At 41.3% G+C, this 21562-nt stretch overlaps 1 protein-coding gene across 1 annotated transcript; it reads right to left on the bottom strand.

Moving 5' to 3' along the window:
* Positions 1–8361: 8361 nt before the first annotated feature.
* Positions 8362–13592, bottom strand: tent5ba (terminal nucleotidyltransferase 5ba). Its single transcript, XM_079560893.1, has 2 exons — positions 13253–13592; positions 8362–9804 (listed from the first exon to the last, which is right to left on the bottom strand). Exons 1-2 carry the CDS (start codon positions 13406–13408, stop codon positions 8776–8778), a joined length of 1185 nt encoding a protein of 394 aa, XP_079417019.1. The 5' UTR covers positions 13409–13592; the 3' UTR covers positions 8362–8775.
* Positions 13593–21562: the final 7970 nt, after the last annotated feature.

A 21562-nucleotide genomic window follows, 5' to 3' on the forward strand; every position in this document is an offset into this window, starting at 1 on the left:
TGACAAAAAAGTGACAAAAAAGCAACAAAAAAGTGACAAAAATGTGACAAAAATGTGTCAAAAAAGCAACAAAAATGTGACAAAAAAGCAACAAAAAAAGCGACAAAAATTTGACAACACAACGAAAAAAGTTAGGATCAGTTTTGCAGGCCTTAGCTTTCGAATAAGGCATTACAGTGGCTCTCCAGTCCTGAAGCTTTTAGATTTGGCTTCTTCCAAACTAGAGAAAATGCACTTGGCTAAGAGGTTAAAGTGATATTCTGTATGTTTAGATGTTTTACAAAATCTAAATCTGAGGTAACATACAAAAATCCTTCCCTTTGCTGATTTCAGACACATTTATCAGAATGCAGGGACACCACCAATGATGACCAATGAGACGAGCTTTCCTGTGAAGCAGCTTCTCAGGTCCAATCACGAGGGAAGGGGGCGGGAGCTTGATTTTGAAAATTCTGTTTCTTCTCTCCTCATTTTCCAAACTGGCTTTCTGGTCCACACTCACTCTTTCCTCACTTTGCAAACTTACAGACTATCACTTTAAGTCGGGGCAGTGCACGAGACACATCCAAACACGCCCTGCCCGGTTGGAGCCATCACCTTGTTTGCATCCATTGTCCCGCATTCACAGACACATACAAGTGCACACCATTAAAAAGAAAAAAACACTGAATCAAAATTGAGGATTTCACCCAAAAAGCAAATCATCAGTGTTATCAGATTTCGATTCAGGCTTTCAGTGGGAGGAAAAAGTGAGTACACCTCAAACAATGTGGTCTGATCTTTATTAAAATCACAAGAATGAGTAAACAGTGTCTGCTTCAAATACCACCCTAACATTTACATTTGATCATATTTGTATTGGCCATAACAAGTAAACATTCACAGGACAGCATGGAATAAGTGAGTACACCATCTGGCTAAGGAGGCTCCAAGAGCTAATTAGACAAGTTTATGCAGACATTTAGTCAGTTGTGAGCCAACCTGAAGTCCAATCACTGAGGTGTGGCTTAAAGCTTCTCTTGCCACTGAAAAACACACACTAGTTAAGAATTGTCTCTTGTTGAGAAGCATTGTCTGATGTGCACCATGCCTCGCTCTAAAGAGCTCTCTGAAAACCAAGATCAAGACTTTTTCTTCCCACTGTGTATAGCCATATATCCTGCTATACCCACATGTTTTCCCATCCAAGGGTAATCAAATCAGCTTCGAAGACCAGCTGAGATTAGGCATTCACAAGTTGGCATTACCCAAATCAAACGGCGACGGATCAGACTGTGCAATAATTGCCGAAACATGGAACACAAATTGTGTTAGTGTGTAAATCCCTGCTTACTCCCGTTTCCTTTTCAATTAGCCCCTGATCCAATTAGAGGAGCATTGAAACCCGCCGTCCCGTCACAGTCAGGGCTGATGTCTGACGCAGCAATGCTTTCTGCAGATATATATACACAGTAAAGAGGGAACATTGGCGCTTTAGACAAGCAGGGATTTGGAATGAAATGACACACTTTCAAGTTGTCACCGGTCATTGACTTGTCGGGACAGTTGGACGCAATGTTCCTGATTTTATCATTGTATGTTGTTTGCATTCAGTGTATTTTTTTTATTGCTGCATCTGTTACTATTAGAGGTGCTACTCAATAAATATTTTTAATCTAGTTAATTATGGCCTTTGTAATGAATTAATGGTTATTAATTGCATTTAAGCCTCATTTATTAAGGCTTATGAAAGGCTGTATTTTTATTTTAGAGATATATTATAGATGTATCTTTGTATTTTCCTACATTTTGACTTATTTGAAGTGGAGATGTGAGGCCTGTGTGGTCTTTCAAACACTTCAAAGACAATAGCAGTCTTGATTGATTTATTTTGGAGAATGATTATGTTTTGTCAGATTATGTCAGCTTAACTGTGTGTATAAACAAGTTTGACGGTTACATTGTTTTTGGCTTTACGCCGTGTTCGTCCCTAAGCAACGTCTGCAGGAAAAGGGAAACTGAAAGAGTGTCTGTGCCGCTGAAGTATAGAGTGATTACGATTACTATTTTTAATCGCACTAAACCTTATGTAATTAATCAATCGTAGTTAATAAAAAAAAAAAAGCCATATTTACATTGTTTCTAAGACTCACAATGGGAAAAACAAGTCTCCAGTCGACTTTCGTGACTGGAATCATGTGCAGGATTAGGCCTAACTATATAAACCAACCTTAACTAAACAGAGAAGTTGATCAGCAGTGTAAACCTTCCACAGTGTTCATCCTTTTCTAACTTACTACCACAAATAAAAGCACACAATCCCAGTGAACAGAAGAAAGTCTGTTTACGGGTCCAATAAAGAAGTCCCTGGGGGGGTCTTGACCTTGGAGTTGACCTTGAGCTGCAGTGAACATGTGTGGGTGCAAACACGTCTGTGAGATTATAAAGTTATGTTTCCCACTTTGAAATTATGAAGTGAGGAGCGAGTGTTTCGAGAAGAGGACTGAATATGTAGGATGTATGTGTAATGTATGTGTTTTTTATGAGGTTAGATCAGCAGCGTAGGACGGTTTTGGGGCCAAGTGGGTGTTTTGTTTTGTTGGGGTTGTTTTGCTGTGGAGACATTTTGCTGATTGCGAGTGATCTCATGCAGGAAGCAACAATTCCCAAAGTGAAGAGGCTCTCACCAAAAGACAAAATGTTTCAATTCATCGGCCCAGGTTCTCTGCCAAAAACCTACAAGGATGAACGCACAAGGCTGAAGAACACATGAGAAACTGATACATTAGACAAAATTCTGAAAACAAAAATCTGCATTGCATTAGGTACATGTTGTGCTCTCGGTCTCTCGTCATTTGGGCTGTGTTTCTCAATAAGCTGAAGATGTTTCACCTTTTATCAGGTCATAACTTTACAATATGTTACAAATGTTACAATAACTTGAATTCAGACTTTCATTTCCTGCTTGATTTTGTCTTTTGGGTTGAGATTGATTTAAAGTGGGCATAGACAGTCAGAGCTTTTACCTCACAGCAACAAGCTTGTGGGTTTGATTCCCAGACTTTGCAATGCCAGTTTGCTCCAGTAATGTTCTCTTTCTGCAAACAGTTCATGTCTTAGTGGTAGGTTGTTGTTGTTGCGTCACCCGAGACCTGCTGCCAAAGGTCACAGGCAGCTCAGGTCAATTCAACAGATTTCTTGAATGAGAGTCACACTCGATGACCCTCAGAGTAATCTCACAGGAGCAATTGCAGGTTGTAGTAATTGTCGCACACAGTTCATTCATAAAAACAATGATAATGATGCTTTATTGTGATACTGAAGTATTTTCCATTTGGCTTCGGAGGTTATGAGGAAGTATTGGTAAATGTCATGACATGGCACGATGGCACTGACCTATATCACCCTCGAAGTTCAGTGTTTGTTGACCTTATCTCTGCAGAGCAATCCACAGTGTCATTTGGAACCCTGAAAAAACACAGCTGCTTTATGTATTTTGGGGGAGTTTTTTCCAGGTTTTTCCAATAAAACATAAAATCACATTCTCTCAGAACAGGAGACAAATCCTGATAAACGTTGGGCCTTTGCTGTCCAGGGTGCGACACTGCGTAACTCTTTGTGTCCTGAACTGAAACAGGACCTAGATCTGGGGGCTTTTAGAAAATGAACTGAAGCGTGTTTTAAAGAGGGACCAAAATCACTTTTAGATTGGATTGAAATGCACTACCTTTGTGTCATGTCAGAAATAAAGCTGAAGTAACTTGTGCCCCTAGAGGCCATAAGTGCCACAGCAGGTGTCGCAGCATGTTGCATTTTTTTTACTCATTATTTGTCTGTGAGAGTAAATACTACACTGATGGAAAAGATAAAGGGTGAGGGATATTGTACATCCACTTACTCAATGGAGATCATTTTTTTTCACTGTAACTTGGCTGTAAATACTGCTTAAGTGGCACCAGCCCACAGTTAGCTTTGCCCGTTAGCCTGTTAGCTTCTTCTTCATGAGTCCATTAGTGTGTATTGTGGCTCCGACCCGGTGGCTTTCTGGCCAGAGACACCAGGGGGAGATGAAAGACCCCCCAATCACAATCAACTTGAATTACCCCAAGAGGGACTAAGTAAAGGATTTATTAAGGTAAACAAGTTAGTACTGCTTTTATTATATTGTAATTGCCTATTTTTGTGAAGACTTAAATAATCTAAAAGCCCTTCATTGGACGGGTACTGCAAACTAGCTTTATAAATAGATGAGGAAAATAGAATCCATCTGTATGTGTGGAGAATGTGAAACAATGACTTTCACTGATCCTTGAATCAACAAACCTAAAGCGAACTCGGCTCCAGTCCATGTGCATGACTCAGTGTGAAAACCTCCTGGGACATTCCCTCTGTCCATTGAAGTCAGGAGCCCCGCTGCAGCTTCCCTCTGCACTTGGCACTTCCTGTCCCATTGAGAAATGTATAGGGATCTCCACATGATGTTGCCCTGCTGCAGCCTGGCACAGGGGTATAAAGAAGTTTATCACAAAGAACTTCTGTATATCCAGCCTTTGGCCTAAAACAATGTCTCAAGAATCATTGCACTTTATCCTCAACCTTAAATGTTTCTACCCTGTAGCTTAACCTGTTCATCTATGAGCTGCCAATGAGGCCAGGTCGAGGATAGGATGCAACCAAAGACAAAACATACAAATACATTATACAGGAAAAAAAAAGTAAATATGTCCTTAGCTATTGTATGTTTTCGACGTATTTTGAAAGAGCAGATTAAGCCATGGTTCTCACGCGTTGCAAGCATGAATAAAATGGTAAATGTAAAAACAATATAGATAAGCATCTGTTCAATAGTTTGATTTAAGAAAAATGCATTTATATCATATAGAGTATCTAAAATATGAAACATGAACATTGTAGTCCAAGCTTGTATTGGTGGTTAGGCATCTATTACAATAACATCCTGAAGGTAGGACGTACCTGTTACAAACTATCTGCTGAAGTTGCCAGTGGTATCTTTTGGACAGAGACAGGGCGGCGGATCGGGGCACTTCTCAGCAGTTAAACTCGACACACTGTGGCCATTGAGTTGGCCCAGTGCTCTGGATAAAGTTAGGATTGTTTGTCAGCGGCCTGTAATGCCAGGAATGCTCCGCGCGGCTGCCTCTGCTGCTGCTGCCACTGTCTGCTCACTTTATTTTGCCTCTTTGGTCCTGCTGCGGTGACTATCCCCACGCACTGGAGATCTGGAGTTAAATAACAGATACCATTCCCTCTGGTTACTTTAGGGGCTGCATATCCCAGGCACACACTGCTCACCTGAGTCAGCTCACCTGCAGGCCTCCTTCTGACCACCTCCTGCACTTGTGCCCAGTATGACTTCACAGCTCTTTAAAACAAAGGTGTAGACAGTAAGAAAATGTTCAGTCATAGAACAAATGACTCCATTAGAACGACAAAACAGAAAACCTGACTTTCTGACCCCCTCAAAAAAAGATACTAAGCTGAGGCAGTATTGTCCGCCTGCTCCGATCTTGCACCTCAGGGACATGTGTTTCCTGTTTGCACCATGAGGATGATCTCAGCTCCGCCGAGTCATGTGCTCCTAAAATACAGTTTAATAAAAAACATCTACATCTCCTGATCAGGTCATCCCGCTCCTACGGACTGCTCCCTTTGCCACAAACCTACGCGTCCCTTCATAGAAACATAGCATGGATCGTTTGCTTAATCAGCTTGTGTCACTAAATTTTTCCACATTTCTTAGAAACATAACAATGAAGCAAACAGCTACCCCAACACAGAACAATGACACCGTGCCAGGTCAAGCTCATGTGGAATTTGTCATCAGTGCAATTCATCTTTCCTGTTTGGAGTTGTATCTGTATAACTTGTTTGTCAACTAGAAAATTGCCAGTTTGTGTCAAACACATGAATTCTGCAGATGTTCACTCTCATTGGTTCAACATGGGCGACTGATTGGCCAAATATACTAACATTGTCTATAAGCATTGGGCAAAGTCATATACGTTAGCCTGAGGAATCCCATAATCCTTACTGAGAGATTCCGCCAATTCTTTGTGATAAAAATATTTAAATTTACATTGAAGGGGCTAGATGCAAGTTGGCCATTCTATGCTCACTACTGCCACCTCAGGTCATACGTGTAACTGCACCTTCTATATTAAGCTCGTGCATGAGGCACTTCGGACACGAATTAACAACCTTTTGAGCGACAGTGCAGGATTTTAGAGGCAGTTGTGGTGAACAGGTCTGGGCTCATTCTACACCTCAGGACATTGTTGGAACATGTAGGGGGAGGAAAATACATAATTTCAAAATGTTTAAACTCTGTATAGTCCCTTTAATTTCTACTGTCAATATTAGGCCAATACAACTTCCTATATTTCCGTTTTCCGTTGCCCATGTTGACATACACTTTCACTACATGGCCAAAAAGAAAGTAATCACTTGGATCTAACTAACTGTCATGATCTTGCTGTAGTTGGTCAGGCCCATAGAAACACATCAGCGGACTACCTGAACTTCCTGAATAACCATCAAAGGATTTTTTTTTCTACTTTCCTGATGGCACGGGCATATTCCAAGATGGCAATGTGAGGTAGAAGTGACCCTGGGTGGTTTCGGGGTCAATTTATGCTTTGTAGGGCTTTGGTGTATTGTGTGTGCATTCATGGTACAGCCTACTGTAACAACGTAACTGTAACAATGTATCTTTTGCAGACTGTAACTTACACAACAATGACAATGCACCAGGCTCACATCATGAAAGAGTGGCTCTGGAGCATAATTTTCCCACATGGATTGGCCACCACAGACCAAAGATCTTAACCTCATTGAGAATCTTGCACTCTCCCATCATCAACACAAGATCTTGGTGAAAAATGAAGGCATCACTGTATCGAATGTGTGTCATAATTAAAGCTAAAAGGCGGCCCAGCCAAATATTAGAGCCTGTGATCTTTCTTTGCGGCGACTGTTTTGTTCAGGCAGTCTCCAATGTATTACAGTTTCATTGCCTGGTCCATGTTTCTGCACCTTTGCCACCGAGCCGCCTCTACAATGGTGCTGTTCCTGGTATACTTTTTTGTTCCTGACTGTTCCTGAGAACGGGGTTTCCAAGAGCGAACATGGGTCCAAGAACAGGCCAGCCTTTGTGAACAGCTACAGTGTCAGAGAAGAAAGAGTGGTCAGTGTACCTGAGCAAAGCCTCCTCATAGTTCATGTCCTGAGATCGTAATGGATCCGAGTAGACGTTTCACCAAATCCGACTATGCATTTCAATAGCGCCAATCCACGGGCTCACGGGTCTACACCAACAAAGGGTACGGGGTACGGGGTACAGACATCCCCTTGGGTACACAAGAACTTACTGGCAGGGACTTGGAGAGATTTCAGATTTAAAAAGTTGAACCCGGACAGTGTTATTTTACGGTAAACTGTATAAACTTGATAGTGTTTTAGGTGTTTTATTTGATCACTTTCTAAATAATCGGAAGCACCCTTGATGTAGGGACCACTCGGAAAATATAAATGAAAGGCCTGAGGGTAAAAAAGTTGGGAATCACTGGTCTAGACAACAACCACGCTCCCATCTCAACTCCAAATGTAAAATGCCATAACATCATAGGCAGAAAAATGACCACAAAACAAAGGCTGTAATTTTGTTGTTTTTTAATGTCACAAAATTGAATGCTTCTGTTGGAAAAGCGAGACAGTAATCTACCATACACAGCAGATGTTTGAGAACTTGTCCAGCTCGGATTTAGGCACTTGGAAAAATACATCACACTTGCTTTGAGAATAACAAATACATCTTTGGTCCAGTAAGTAATCAAAAAGCCAGTGTGAAAATACCAGCTACGTCATTATTACTTCCAAAATGTACTTCTGTAAGAAAGGTTCATCAAGACATTCACACTTAAATAGAATGCAGTCGCTACATCTCAGAAATGACCAGCAATCTCACAGATGTTTTGCGAGTGTCGATCAGGAACGACATTATGACCACGTGCCTGTTACTACGTGAAGGAAATCCCATCGTTTTCAAATACCGGGTTTTATTCATTCATCTATATAGACTGCTGTAGGTGCTTGGATTCACTATATAGTTTAGACCAGTGGTTCTCAACTGGTGTGGCATCACGACACAAATACGACTTAAACTGGGGAAATGTAATGTCAAGTATTACTCGGAAATTCATGTTGAATATGCATTAAATACGCCAAAGCTGAAATTATGATTCAGACTCATGCACCTTTTCTGCAAATGAATATTAAAAGAAAACCACTGGGAGACACATCCCACAGCTTTGGAGCTTGATGTTCAGACCCGGTTGTTTAGCCAATCACCAATTGTCTCTTACCAAACTTAATCCTTGCCCATTTTCTCTCAATTTAAAACATTATTTAAGAGGACATGCAGCTCACTTAATGTTCTTATATCGAATAAGCCAGTGGTTCTCAAACTTACCACCAGCACTAAGCCTGTGCTAAACCAGTTCCAGGCAAAAACAGACCTGAAGTGGGACTAAATAATACACAAACCAGATCTAAATAGGGAAATTTTGAATGCAACACTAAAGCATCAATTGAAACTGTTTGAGAACCACTGGACACTGGCTATATCCCAACCATTATAAACATGTCAAAGGTCACAATGTCACGCCTGATCTGTGTAGGACGGCTCAATCAGATGCACAGCAGTACAAGATTGTTTCATTCCAGTCACATTTGGCAACTTTTTGGTTGTTGTTTATGGTCCATTTTTTCACAGTCTCTTCAGCTACAGGGCAGCCATGTTTGATATGAGTTAGCACATGTCGCCACCTGCGGCGAGTGCACGTGTGCAATATAATAGTTACTGAAGTTGATGTCCTGCACGTATGGCGCCGGTTGGTAGTAACACGTGACATTGGTGACAGTGGGTATCGCGTTTTGCTCGGCTAATACCCTCAGTGCTAACATTGAGATGAGGTTGAGAGTTTGTCTCCGCTCGTGGCCCATCAAGCAAACAGTGCTCTCGTTCACCACCTGGTGCAGCGTCATCAGGCACTCGTAGCGCTTGTGCTCCATCCCCGCAAAGTGGTTCTGGAGATACGTCTCTAGTTTCCTCTGCTGTTCGCCAATATCAGGGAAGTCAATGAAAAACCGCGAGCACATGTAACGCTGCATTTGCTTCATGTCCGTTTCAGAGACCGGCCTAAAACCCCGAACCAGCAGGTGGCAGTATTTCAACAAACCACCACCACGGATTTCCTCAGGACTCCTCGTGGCTATGATTCGTTGACAAAGGTGCTCGATGGCAGCTCCGAAGTCCCCATAGACGCTCTCCCCGATAACGGTGGGATGGAAGCTCTCTGACATGGCTGTTTCAGAGCAGCGGTCAAACAAAAGCAGAGAGTCGAGGCAAATCTGGAAAGAGTCCACGCTAAACTCAAACTGACGTCGCAAGGAGTCCACGAATTTAAGCTCCACGTTTTTGCCGGTGTTGTTGGACAGAGAGATGAGGCTCCACCGATCGGTGTCGTTGCAGACTTTGACCAGTTTTTGCACATAAGCCTCTTTCAGGGTGAGAGCCGATATCCGCTCCTTACAGACGCCCGGAGGTAAAAAGTCTAGCAGACAATCCAACACAACGTCCTTCACGAGTTGAAAAGCCTGGTCGTCCTTGAGTGAGACCCCAAAGATAAGGTCCAGGTCCTTATAGCCACGTCCGGAGTCCTGGTGTAGGACATGGCTGGCCGCGGAGCCGTTCAGCCTCACGTCCTTGACACAGACGCCCTTCTCCTGCAGCCGCGCCCTCACCACCTGAAGACACAATCAAACAAGGGAAGATATTGAATTATCTCAGATTAAACAGTTATGGCAAGATAATAAAAAGCTTTGTTAGTGAAATGCGTAAACGTAAACCCATAAGTAGCACCAATGCTAAGAGCAATTAGCCTGATGGAGGCTAATAATGTGAATGCTGCCAGGTCACTCAGCTCCCTGAAAGCTGTGACACGTGTTTAACCTCATTCTCATGAAGAAATTGGAAAGAAGTAGGAAAGTAGGGAATATGTTTAGACCACAACTCACAATTATAGATGTTCAGTTGTTTTTTGTTGTTTCTTTAAACAGGAAAAATGAGGAACAATGCCTTTTAGGGAAGGCCTATTTATGGGTTTCAATCACATGACCTCTTCTTGTCATAGATGATGTGAAAAATAACTTCTTTGTGACTAACAAATAACTGCAATAGGCAGGATTGCAGTTCAAGGACATGTCTGGGCATTCACATAAAGCAGAACTAAGTGACTCATGCCCCTAGAGGCCATAAGCAGCACTGCAGGTGTCGTAGAATGTTACAGTTTTTTGCTCATTAATTGTCCTTAAGAGTAAATACTACGCTGACAGAAAAGACAAAGGGAGAGAAGGATATTGTACATTCAATAACACAATGGAGATCATTTTCACTCAAACCTGGCTTTAAATACTGTTTAATTGGTGCTAGCCCACAGTTAGCTTTGCCCGTTAGCTTCTTCTTCGTGATTCCATTAGTGTGTATTGCGCCTCCGATCCAGTGCAGGGAAAGCTGCAATGATGGTTTTCTGGCCAGAGACACCGGGGGAGATGAAAGACCCCCCAATCATCCCATTAAGACTTATATTATTCCCAGAGGGACGATGGAATGGCTTTATTAAGGTAAACAAGTGACCTAAGTTTAATAGTTGCAGATAAAGCTGTTCTAACGCAGCAATAGTAAATCAGCAAAATTATGCTGATTCTGAAATAAATGAAAAAATCTCAAGGTGAGCATGAAATAGTCAATATTCAGTGAAGCCGCATCAATAAGGATTGAACACAAGCTCAGAGCTTTCATCAAAGGACTGTCGGCCGTGTCCAAGTACAGATCACACAGGAGCGCTCTTATCGGGACTCTGCGATAAGATTAACATTTTTGTAAATATGAGAGGCCTTTGGAAAAGAGGAGCTTCAGAGGGTTTAGGTGTTTAAGCCATGGGGTCAGTGGGGTCAGCACTGGGGTCGTCCTGTCACACTGACCTGGGCACCGTCTCTCCTCCATGTGAACTCAATGGACCAATACGTAGTCATCAATGCAATCACAAGATATATTTTAGTGGTGTCTATTTTGAGCTTGTCACCTAAACCTCCTGTAGTTACTCAGTTATACGTCATCAGTTCCATCAATGCATCTTATGCTTTGTATACTGGAAAATTAAACATATCTGTGCCATTTGTGCTACAGACAAGAAAAGCAGAAAAAGGTTATACGTGTTTATTAAGCAAATGGTTCTACTGCAATGACAAGACGAGGCATACTAAGCATAAAACACAGGCAAAAAGGAGAAAAAAATTATAAAAGAAAAAGCGAGACATTTATTTTTTTACTGAAACTCTGCTGATAATATTTGAGATTTAATAAAGTGCAACACGATCATAAATACAGGTTACAACTTAAAGCGCACCTGGACCAATATCACTCTACATTATTATATGAGAACTGTAACAATACCACATGGAATACATGCCCTAAACCAGAGGTCCCCATAGTGGGGGTCAGGACACCCTGGGGGGTCACAGGACACTGAAGTGGGGGTCGCAAGATGATTTTGAGACAATAGTTTATACATTTCTGACATTGAACTTGATAGCATATTTTATTATTATATTAAGCCAAATATCAAAATACAGTCTCCAAACTAACATAATTAAACCAGATTTGAAATGTTTTGCACCTTAAATTATTATAAATGATAATTCCATTTTGCAAAAGAGGTCCTGAGTTTTAGTTGAGTGACTTCGCAGAAAACTGAAAGGTTTGGGAACCCCTGCCCTAAACAATAGTAAAGGTAGTCTGAGAAAGTACAAGCCATTAAATCTATGAAGATTGATACAAACATAATGGTTTCTAATTTGAATGAGTTCTAAAACTGTAAGGCCTAAACCATAACTATTGCTGCACAATGTGAAATGGTACCTGTTGCACACTTTAGCTGAACAAGCACACACCTAAATCTCCTGGCTGGCCCTGGTCAGATTAGTGACCCTCTCTCCCATGGTGATCAGATAACCAGCCAGGGCTATTTATACATACTGGGTCAGGAAACTGACAAATAAGCAAGGAAGGGCATCAGAGTTAAAATGTACTTATTTATTTATTCATGGACATATATTTATTGGAGGATCAACCCCATGAGATGAATCATCTTGTTTTCAAAGGGGTCCTTGAAATAAATGTATTAGTGTGGAGATGATAGCATATTGCTTGTGCTGAGGTAACTTTCACCACCTAAAACCACAGATATGTCTGAACTGGCTCTAATTGTTAGAAATGCACCTCTTGCCTTCAGTTGGAAAGTACATAAAGTATAATTAGAGGTACAAAGTGATCTGACAATGCAGTCACGTCTGTAGGCTGTAATACAATTAAGGTTGTTAAACATTTACAGCTCAGTTGCAAGACACTCACATCCCCATCTCATGTCCTAACTGGAGAGTCTCGCTTCAGGAATATGCTACATGATGAGCTCAGATCTCAGAACAGAAAGAAAATCTATAGAAATTACCCCTGTCAATGGCTCAGACTTGGTTTAAGTTTCTCCGCAACCAAAAGCATGGGTTTCTAGGCCTCGAGTCCCTGCTCTGCTCTGCTGGCATATCAAAACATATTACCTGACGACGGAAACTGTTCTGCATGCTCATTTGAAATTTCCATCATGGTTTTGGGATGCAGAGCCAAGCTTGCAGAGTGGGGGACCACAGTGGGAGCAGAATATGACCACGTCAAAATGTATGAGTGGCTGGAAATGTGGTGGGTATATAGTATCTGCTGAATCCATTTGAAAAGCAAGCGGGGGGGATGTAATGTCTTGAGAATGTGGACAGGGGAGAGACGCATGCCCTAAGATGGAAAATGTCCATCTCTCTGAAATGACTCATGCATTGATGAGCTATACATGTATGGCTAATAAAGACTGAAAAGTAAAGTAAAAAAACAGGCTGTAAACTAATTTCTCACATACAGTTATACAGTATTGAAAGAAAGTAGTACAGTCAGGTAAAAAAAAAAAAAAAAAAAACTTTTATATAGGCCTATATATAGTTTGATTCAGTCGCTTTATGAGCATGTGAGGGACCCTTTCACTCAAGTCTAAAACCAATGTTGTACAACCACAAAAAGTGTATCTAATCTACAAGCTGAGGGCTCATTCAAGCCATGATCCAAAGTGATGACACAGGCTATAGTTAGTACCTGAACAATCTGCCGGGGCTGCACGGACAGAGTGGGGAAGTTCCCTCGTCCATGAATGGGTATCGCCTCTCCAAGAATCGAGTCCAGCCGCTGCACCTGATCCCACGACAGCACGCAGAACCGCCGGCTGGGATCCAAGGCTTCGCCGCAAGACATGACGACTTTACAGGATCACCACACAAAAAAAAAAAATCAAACTCTGTTGAAAGTAGGAAAGTAGTGCAGCTCTTCCTCTCGAGGTCTGGAGTGAGATATATTCCTGTGTTTGTGGAAATTAGATTGTTTTAGCGGAGTGAGGTGAGACCGGAGTGGGATGAGACGCTCCACTGACGCAGCGCGCAGCTCAAATCCGGTCACTTTGCAAAGAAGTGATTCATAAGGACCGGAGGGTTTAAAGACGCCTGGAGCGTGCGTGCTGATTGGCTACTGTGTTTGGTCATTGATTATGGACGCCTGGAGGAACAGCCTTCTTGTGACGTAGGCTGACAGCGTCCTGCCTTGGTCACGCTCCGCGACGCTGGCCAAAACCGGACTAAACGGTGCGCACTAATGAAGTAAGTAAGCAGGCCACTTGATGGGCTGTTTCTTTATCTATGTTTTATTTTATTTTACTTTAGCTATGCTGGCAATCATAATAGCAGCAGTAGATGATCTGGTAAAGACTATAAATTAGGCTACTTCCGGTAAGTTATATGACACATAAGACACAATTTTTGCTAACACAAAGTTAACACAATTATGGTAAATGGTCTCAATTTATATAGCGCTTTTCCACCTACATTAGGCACTCACGGCGCTTTACAGCAAGGATCCACTCACCCATTCATATCTCATTCATACACCAGTGTACGCAGACACTGGGGGCAATGTGGGTGAAGTGTCTTGCCCAAGGACACAACGACAATGTGCACTTTCAGGAGGTGGGATTCGAACCCCCGACCTTCCGATCATGAGACGACCCTCTCTACCATCTGCGCCACTGTCGCCATTATATTCAACATTTTGCTTAAGATTGTACCCAGCTTTCTTAAGTTTGGCCATGTGATGTGTGTAGTTTCTTTTCCTAAATTTTAAACTGTTGCCGTGCCGACCACGTTAAGTCAATGGGAAATGCTGCTCTGTAACTTTACCTTCATCTATGTCACTTCCTGTCAGCAGCTTAAAAAATAAAAAAAATAACTTTTCTGCTCATTAAAATAGCTGCTTCACTGAAATAAAGTGATAATTATGCAGCTGAAATCCTCAAAAGCATTAAAACCTGTCATATGCACTTTAACGCCCCCACCTCAGTCTTCTGTGAAAATAGATAGTTTGAAGGGTGTTATTTTCTCAGGTGTGCGCAGGTTTTTCACATACACCCTGCCTACAACAATGGACCAATCATGACACAGCCATATACTATGCTAATCCTATTGCACAATGTAATCAAAACATTTGTAAAGCCTAAGGACATAAAGTAAACAAAGAAACTAGACACTCCAGCACAGGCAAAGGGCACAAAATTGAGAATAAGAGAATGAGAATAGTCGCCTACACCACTGCCACATTTTTCCCTTCACTATCCCCTTGCCTTTGTTGTTTGCTTTGGGAGGAGCAAAGACTACAATAAACATTGTTACAATCTGATATGTTACATCTCTTTGACATTTAGGCCTTGTACAAATAGACCGGGACTAAAGCTTCATTAGACACTATTATACTCAGAAAGTTTCCAACAGCTTTAATGAAAGCTTGCACCCAAACGCAGACATTACTCACAAAAGCAGACGTTACTATTTCCCTGAAAGAGCTTAAGATCCCATGCAATCGTGACAGGGTGCTATTTGCTGAAAACAGGCAAAATCCTTAGAAACTTCCTCTTTCTTATCAGCAATCTGCTTTGAAAATCATCTTCATGCGTCATTGTTTCTGAAATCCCAAACAGTTATGGTGTTGGCATTGGCGCAGCAGTGATGTGTTTACGAGATAGACTTGTCCTTTTTATTTTGCGATTGACCTTTAGAGGCTGCACAATAAAATAGGGCTGAAAGATCAGTTTCTTGTCACTTACTTCGTGTTTCCCTCATCAGACAAATGGACTTTATTTTGTTCTGATGCCGTTACTGCGGCAGGTACTGCTCTCAGGTTGCCAGGCGTCCACATCCAGCCAGGTTTCCAGTGCAGTGTCTATATATACGGTATATATAAGTACAGATAATGGATTGCATTTAGTATTCAAGATTTTAATTTGATGTCATGAGCTCAGGCTGTGGCTTACACGTGCATGGGGCAGAAAGGATAGTTCCTTTTTTCTGGAAAATATCTAAAATAATAACTTCATGTGTGCTGGAAGAGAAGAAAAATAAACTTTATACCAGTTTTGCTTGCTGTGGATGGGCTCATTAACTACAGAGATATTAAATCTCACAGTTCAGCCTTCTGCAGTAAGCTACTTCAGAAAAATATAATCATCAATAAACCTTTTTCTGTGACGCACTGGCACCATGTCAGGAGCACACACTTATTTGACCTTTATTTAACCAGGAAAGTCCCTCTGAGATTAACAATCTCTTTAACAGGGGAGTCCTGGCTCCAGATGGGAACCTATTGTACATGTTTGGTGGTAGGAAACCTACGCAGACACGAGCGGAACATGCAAACTCCACACAGAAAGGCCCTAGCCAGTATACACCACAAGGATGAGCTCCCCAATGGTAGGAAATCAGTTGTTTATGCACTCGAGTCTAGCACAGAGGGGTGCAACAGGATATACATCGAGCATCTCCACCAGAGAGAGGAGTATAGAATGTGAGAGGCCCTCAACAGACATGAAGGACAGATGATTTCCCGGACTTGGTTTGGCTCGAGACCACGTCCAGGGCCCCCTCCAGTGATGTCATTTCAGCATCTATATCTGTCAGCTGAGAGGGTCACCAAAAACGGCCAAAAGTCCAGGTGACCTGTTTAAACCTTTCAAGATGGAATTAAAGAACAAGGAACATTTGTTTTTAGATATCTGCTTTTGTCAATATCAAAGTTTATCTTGCTTATTTCCTGACATGGGCTGTGCCTCTGTTGACATCCTGTTAAAGCTGTAGCATCTACACTGTGAGTCTAGTAGGTGCGGTGGAATATGCAGTATTGAAACACACCTTAAACAAATTACACATTAGGAGGATTTTCTCCTCTGTCAAGGAGCAACGAAGAGTAACCAAATGAAATTACAAAAGCAAATGAGTGGAGTCTTACTCATTATGTTTTGTGTATTTAGAGGATGACAAGAAAGACCACAGATTACTCTGACTTGTTACGTGGCTGGCTCATCTGTGGCACGGTGGGACAGCGCTCGTTCTTCAAATCTAAAACGTCTTTCTGTGTGGAGTTCTCCCCATGTCTGCACAGGTTTTCTGCGAGTACTCTGGCTTCCCCTACCACTAAAAACATGTACAATAGGCCCGAATGAACATAGTGTGTGAGTGAGTGGTTGGTGGTGGTTGGAGGAGCCGATGGCACAGACTAGTAACCTCGCTTCCGTCAGTCTACCCCAGGGGGCAGCTGTGGCTTACTACCACCGAGTATGGCACGAATGAATAATGAGTGTAGAATGAATGAGTGTAGCGCTGTGAGAAACTTGTAGCGCACTTGTAACTTGGCAATACAGGCTTGTAAAGGGCAATACAAGTGTAAGCCACTATTATCATTTTAAATTGGAGACCAAACATATTTTCTCTCAGCTAAAGCAGCCACATCTGTGACTTCTCCATGAAAAAAAAAAAAACTTCCCCCATTCCTGAGTGAGCCCTCTCAGACATGATATGACCAAGTGCCGGCTAAATTTAGAGAGTGCATCATGTGTGACTTTAGGACAGCGACATAGCGATAGTTGAAATCGTCAGGCAGCTGCAGCTATTTTCTCAGTGTTGCTGTGACCAGGTTGACTTGACCAGAGTGGGGGCACGAGCGCTGCTGCTGCTGCGTTTGATAAGACGAGCGTTTACTTTCCCGGATCAAGAATCTTATGGACACAGCGGTGGAACAATTGCACAACCTTTCCTGACGTCACTTTCTGCTTGATCAGTGACAAGCGGCGTCAAGTGCTCCTGGAAAATGTCTCCACACCAAAACACGCCTTGAACAACATGAGCCCACTGACGGCACACGTGAAGAGTTTGAATTTACAATCTAAAGCCACACATATGGTCTGTTTACTTAATGGCACACATGTCCAAAGGGCAGCATTGGGACGAGGCAGAGTTTATAGTATTTGGCCTTTCCAGCTTTGTGAAGCGGTTTAGCCAAGTGCACATCTACAGTGGTCCAGGTTTTTATTACTTTGGCGGGACAATGCCAGTGATATAGATAATGTGCAGTTTTAAAGTGTTTCCAACATAAGTGAGAAATTCCTTTGACCTCTAACTCGCACATGGCCCATTAGTACAGTATGCCAGGAATGGGCCATGTGCGTTCTATCTCACTGTGTAATAAACCTCATGAAAAAGTAAAACCAGGAGAAATTAGGTAAAACGTCAGCTAAATTATCTGAATAAATGGGAAGTATATCCTTTCAAATGCAGTTAGCAAAGTTACTCAAGGTTAAGATAAAAAAAAGTACTTATGTTTGCACTTTCTTCATGAGGCCTGTGCTCTAGTGTCAGTGTGAAGCTACAGTGCATTTGGCATTAAATGAGGTCTGTATTTTCACTGACACAACAAATACTGAAATGTATTATTTAGCTTTTACAATTGCCAGAAGGCGTGATCAAATTAAACAATCATAAAATGGTAAAAGAATTGGCTTGAACAGCTCCCTTGCGCTTTCAAAGTGAGAGGGGAAGACCTTTTTAGTCGTGCGCTCTTGTTTCATTCCCATAAATACTGCAGCTTCCCCCACAGGCCCAGAGGAACGCGGTACAGGGGCGAGAAAGAGTAGGCCATGTCAGGGAGAACTTATGACAGTTCACTAGTAACCTTTGCTTCACAGATACGCCCTCAGAGCAGGCCTGTTGAGGTCATGATTCAGATTCATTGCAAAAAAAGGGGGCAAGTAGCTCGGGGTGCACTGTCTGCCATTCAGTCAGACTTAAAAACAAAGACGCAAAGTTACATAAGTTTAAAAAAAGAAAAAAAAAGAAAAGAAAAGTCGGCACTATAACTTTTAAGAGCTGTGATAAATGTATGATTAAGTTTAACAATGTATCATTATAAATATTTCAGAGCCAGTGTTTCATGTCTGATGGCTTGAGGCGCTTTTATATATAAATCAACATTAGACAACAATGATGATGGTATCAGTTTATTTCGTAAGTTTTACATAAGAGTAGATTTTGTGCTGCATATAAATTAAAGCAAACATTGTCCTGGAGCTTTATTGCACCATTTCCTCTCATTATGTGACTGTCTTATGACGGCAAACATGATAAGGATTTTTACCTCCACTGGCCTCTAAACAGAAATATGTCTGGTCATGTCCTATAGTGACTCAGCAGCAGCCTGTCCCCCGCCCCTTACCACTTTATTGTGCATGAAATGGGCCACTGCTGTCTCAAGTTCAGGAGCTGTTTCATTGTGTAACATAGATATTGCTTCCCAGGATTTTTCTTTCTTTTTTTCTTCTACTTTTTTTTTCTTTTCTTCTACAACATGCCCATTTTGTGTCCGATATGGAGAGAATCACAGTGTTTGCCAAGTGATGGTTCTTGTGGGCTCATGTTGTTCATATTCAGGTTTCCACAGTTCTTAATTTCCACGTAGCCAATATGACTGGAGCAATAAAAGTTTCTATTACATAAGAACCGTGCTTACATTTTACAGTAATGATAGGATTGCCTGTGCTCAGATTCCCTAGACGTTATGGCAGAACAATAGGCCCTACATCGCCCAATTACATTATTAGTAATAATAATTATGGCAATATTATTATTATATCGCTTAAAGGCACAATACATTGTAAAATCACTGAGGTTTTCCATCCGATTGAGATTTACACATCTACAAAAACGCATGGAAAGGTCAGGCTAAAGTCCAAACTTAATTTTAAAAGAACGAATGTCAAAATAGTTCAGTAAAATATTGAAAGAAAATAGTTTCTCCAATATTCAAGGCAGTTATAATTTTCCATTTATAATTATTGTTCATATCATCGCGGCCCAACTTAAAGGTAGAATATGTTTGAGTTTTAAAAAAAATATTTCATACATGAGGTAAACATGTTCAAATCAAACATTGGTTCAATTGTGATGTTGATTTAGTCACAACTGCAGAACCAGGGCTCGGCTGTGGCTAAAGGGAATCCGTACCTGGAACCCTCCACACGTGAAGCCCCTCTAGGTGTAGCCTATAGGTTATGGGGCGAATCACCTGTGGACCCCAGTTACCTAATGTAACTACGGTTCTATGAATAAGTTGTGAAGCCCTTTTGGGAGAAATGCAAAAATGTGCTTAAAGGGACTATAAGGAGTTTAAAAATGTTAAAATTAGGTATGTTCCTCCCCCTACATGTTCCAGCCATGTCCTAATGTGTAGAATGAGCTCAGACCTGTTCACCACAACTGCCTCTAAAATCCTGTACGGTCACTCAAAAATGTGTCACTTCGGCCGAATTGCCGTCATGCGCGAGCTTAATATAGAAGGTGCAGTTACACATATGGCCTGAGGTGGCAGTAGTGAGTATAAAATGGCGAACTTGCTTCCAGCCCCTTTAAGTTACAATGTTGTTTAAACAATTTGTTTAAAACACTACTAGTACTACTACAGAGGCACTACTAGTATTTTATAATAACTTAAGAGGGGGTATTATGCTTTTTTCAATCACATAGCACCAGTCTTTATCACACTACAATGATGAAGAAACCTTCTGTTGGTCTGTAAATGCAGTAAATTAGAATAACTGCCTTGTATAAAATTGCTCTCTCAAAATGGCTGTAGTGAATGTCTTGAAATAGGCCTCTGTCTCTTTAAGAACCTCTGACCCTTTCCGCCACGCCCACGTGGTTGGTGACTCGGCTGGTGACGAAAGCTTGGAGGCGTCTCCAGGAGGTGGGGGCGTTCCTAGGAGGACTCAGGCAAACCTATCCCTAAAATGGCCGCCCTCAGAGTTTTTACAGATTACTCATAAATACGTGAATGCGCCATGGCAACACTTTAACGAGGGAATGACATATAACATAATATAAAGCTTGAATAAGCCATAATACCCCCCCTTTAAGAAGAAGTATTTTATCTACACTTTTACCTCTTACTGTAATTGATTAATTCTATGTTTATGTTTTTATTGATTGTATTTGTTTTCTTATATTTATGCAACTGTGAAGCACTTTGAATTGCCTTGTGTATGAATTGTGCTCTACAAATAAACTTGCCTTGCCTTAAGTATAACATCAAGTAAATCAGTTTGTACATTTCCTTGTATTAAAATGACCAGTCCAGCATCTGTGGCCCTGAAGAACAAGCTCTGCCAGCTGTTATTAAGAAATGATTTGTAATGGAGGAAATTTGAGTGCTGTAAGGAACAGGACGAAGGTGTATGAAGCCGACTCTAAATATACAGGATTGCCACCTCGTGACATCAGCAGGTGGAACAGAGAGTTTGAGCTATTAAGAAGCAGACTGAATATGCACGATTTCCCATAAATCTGAATGAAACAAAACACAGTTACGTCTGTTTGACATAATATAGGATAATCTTTTAGACATAAATATGGAGGTTTAACCTGGAGAGAGAAACAAATACATGTTACACCTGGTGAAATGTAAATTGTTTCAGTGTATATATATTATTGTTTTAATCAATGATTGGACCCCAGGAAACTAATGGGGATCCTATCAATAAAGATAAACAAAACAGTCAAATAAAGTCATGGATGAGCTGTGTGCATGTCTGCAAATATAGTAATGAGCACTGTGACGTGTACAGTCTCTCTTCTATATTCAGCCTGTCGTTCTGTCCTATAAAATAAACCTAATATAATAAATAATGAACGTATAACAGCAGTTCAAAGATTTTGTGTGTGTAACAGTTGTGTACTCAAAGATAAGCACGTTTTAGCCGTTTAATCGCCTAAAACCAAACAAATCCACCCATGTGTCTTTAGTAGAATCATCCATGTGGATAACTGAGGGCTGTCTCCTGTCTGAGCATTATGGTTATTATGGCACAGGCGAGCTGTTCAGTTAGAGAAAACATGTTACTTTATTACCTTATAATGCTCAACAATACACAAATGTGTCTCAATCACACGTTGCCTTTGCACATAACAATAATATGGCAGATTTCAGCTGCAGTATTTAGTGTGTGAAAATTATTATTTTTTAGTGTATAGCAGAAACTCACAA

This window comes from Gobius niger (assembly GCF_951799975.1).
Source record: "Gobius niger genome assembly, chromosome: 8".
Taxonomy (NCBI): domain Eukaryota; kingdom Metazoa; phylum Chordata; class Actinopteri; order Gobiiformes; family Gobiidae; genus Gobius; species Gobius niger.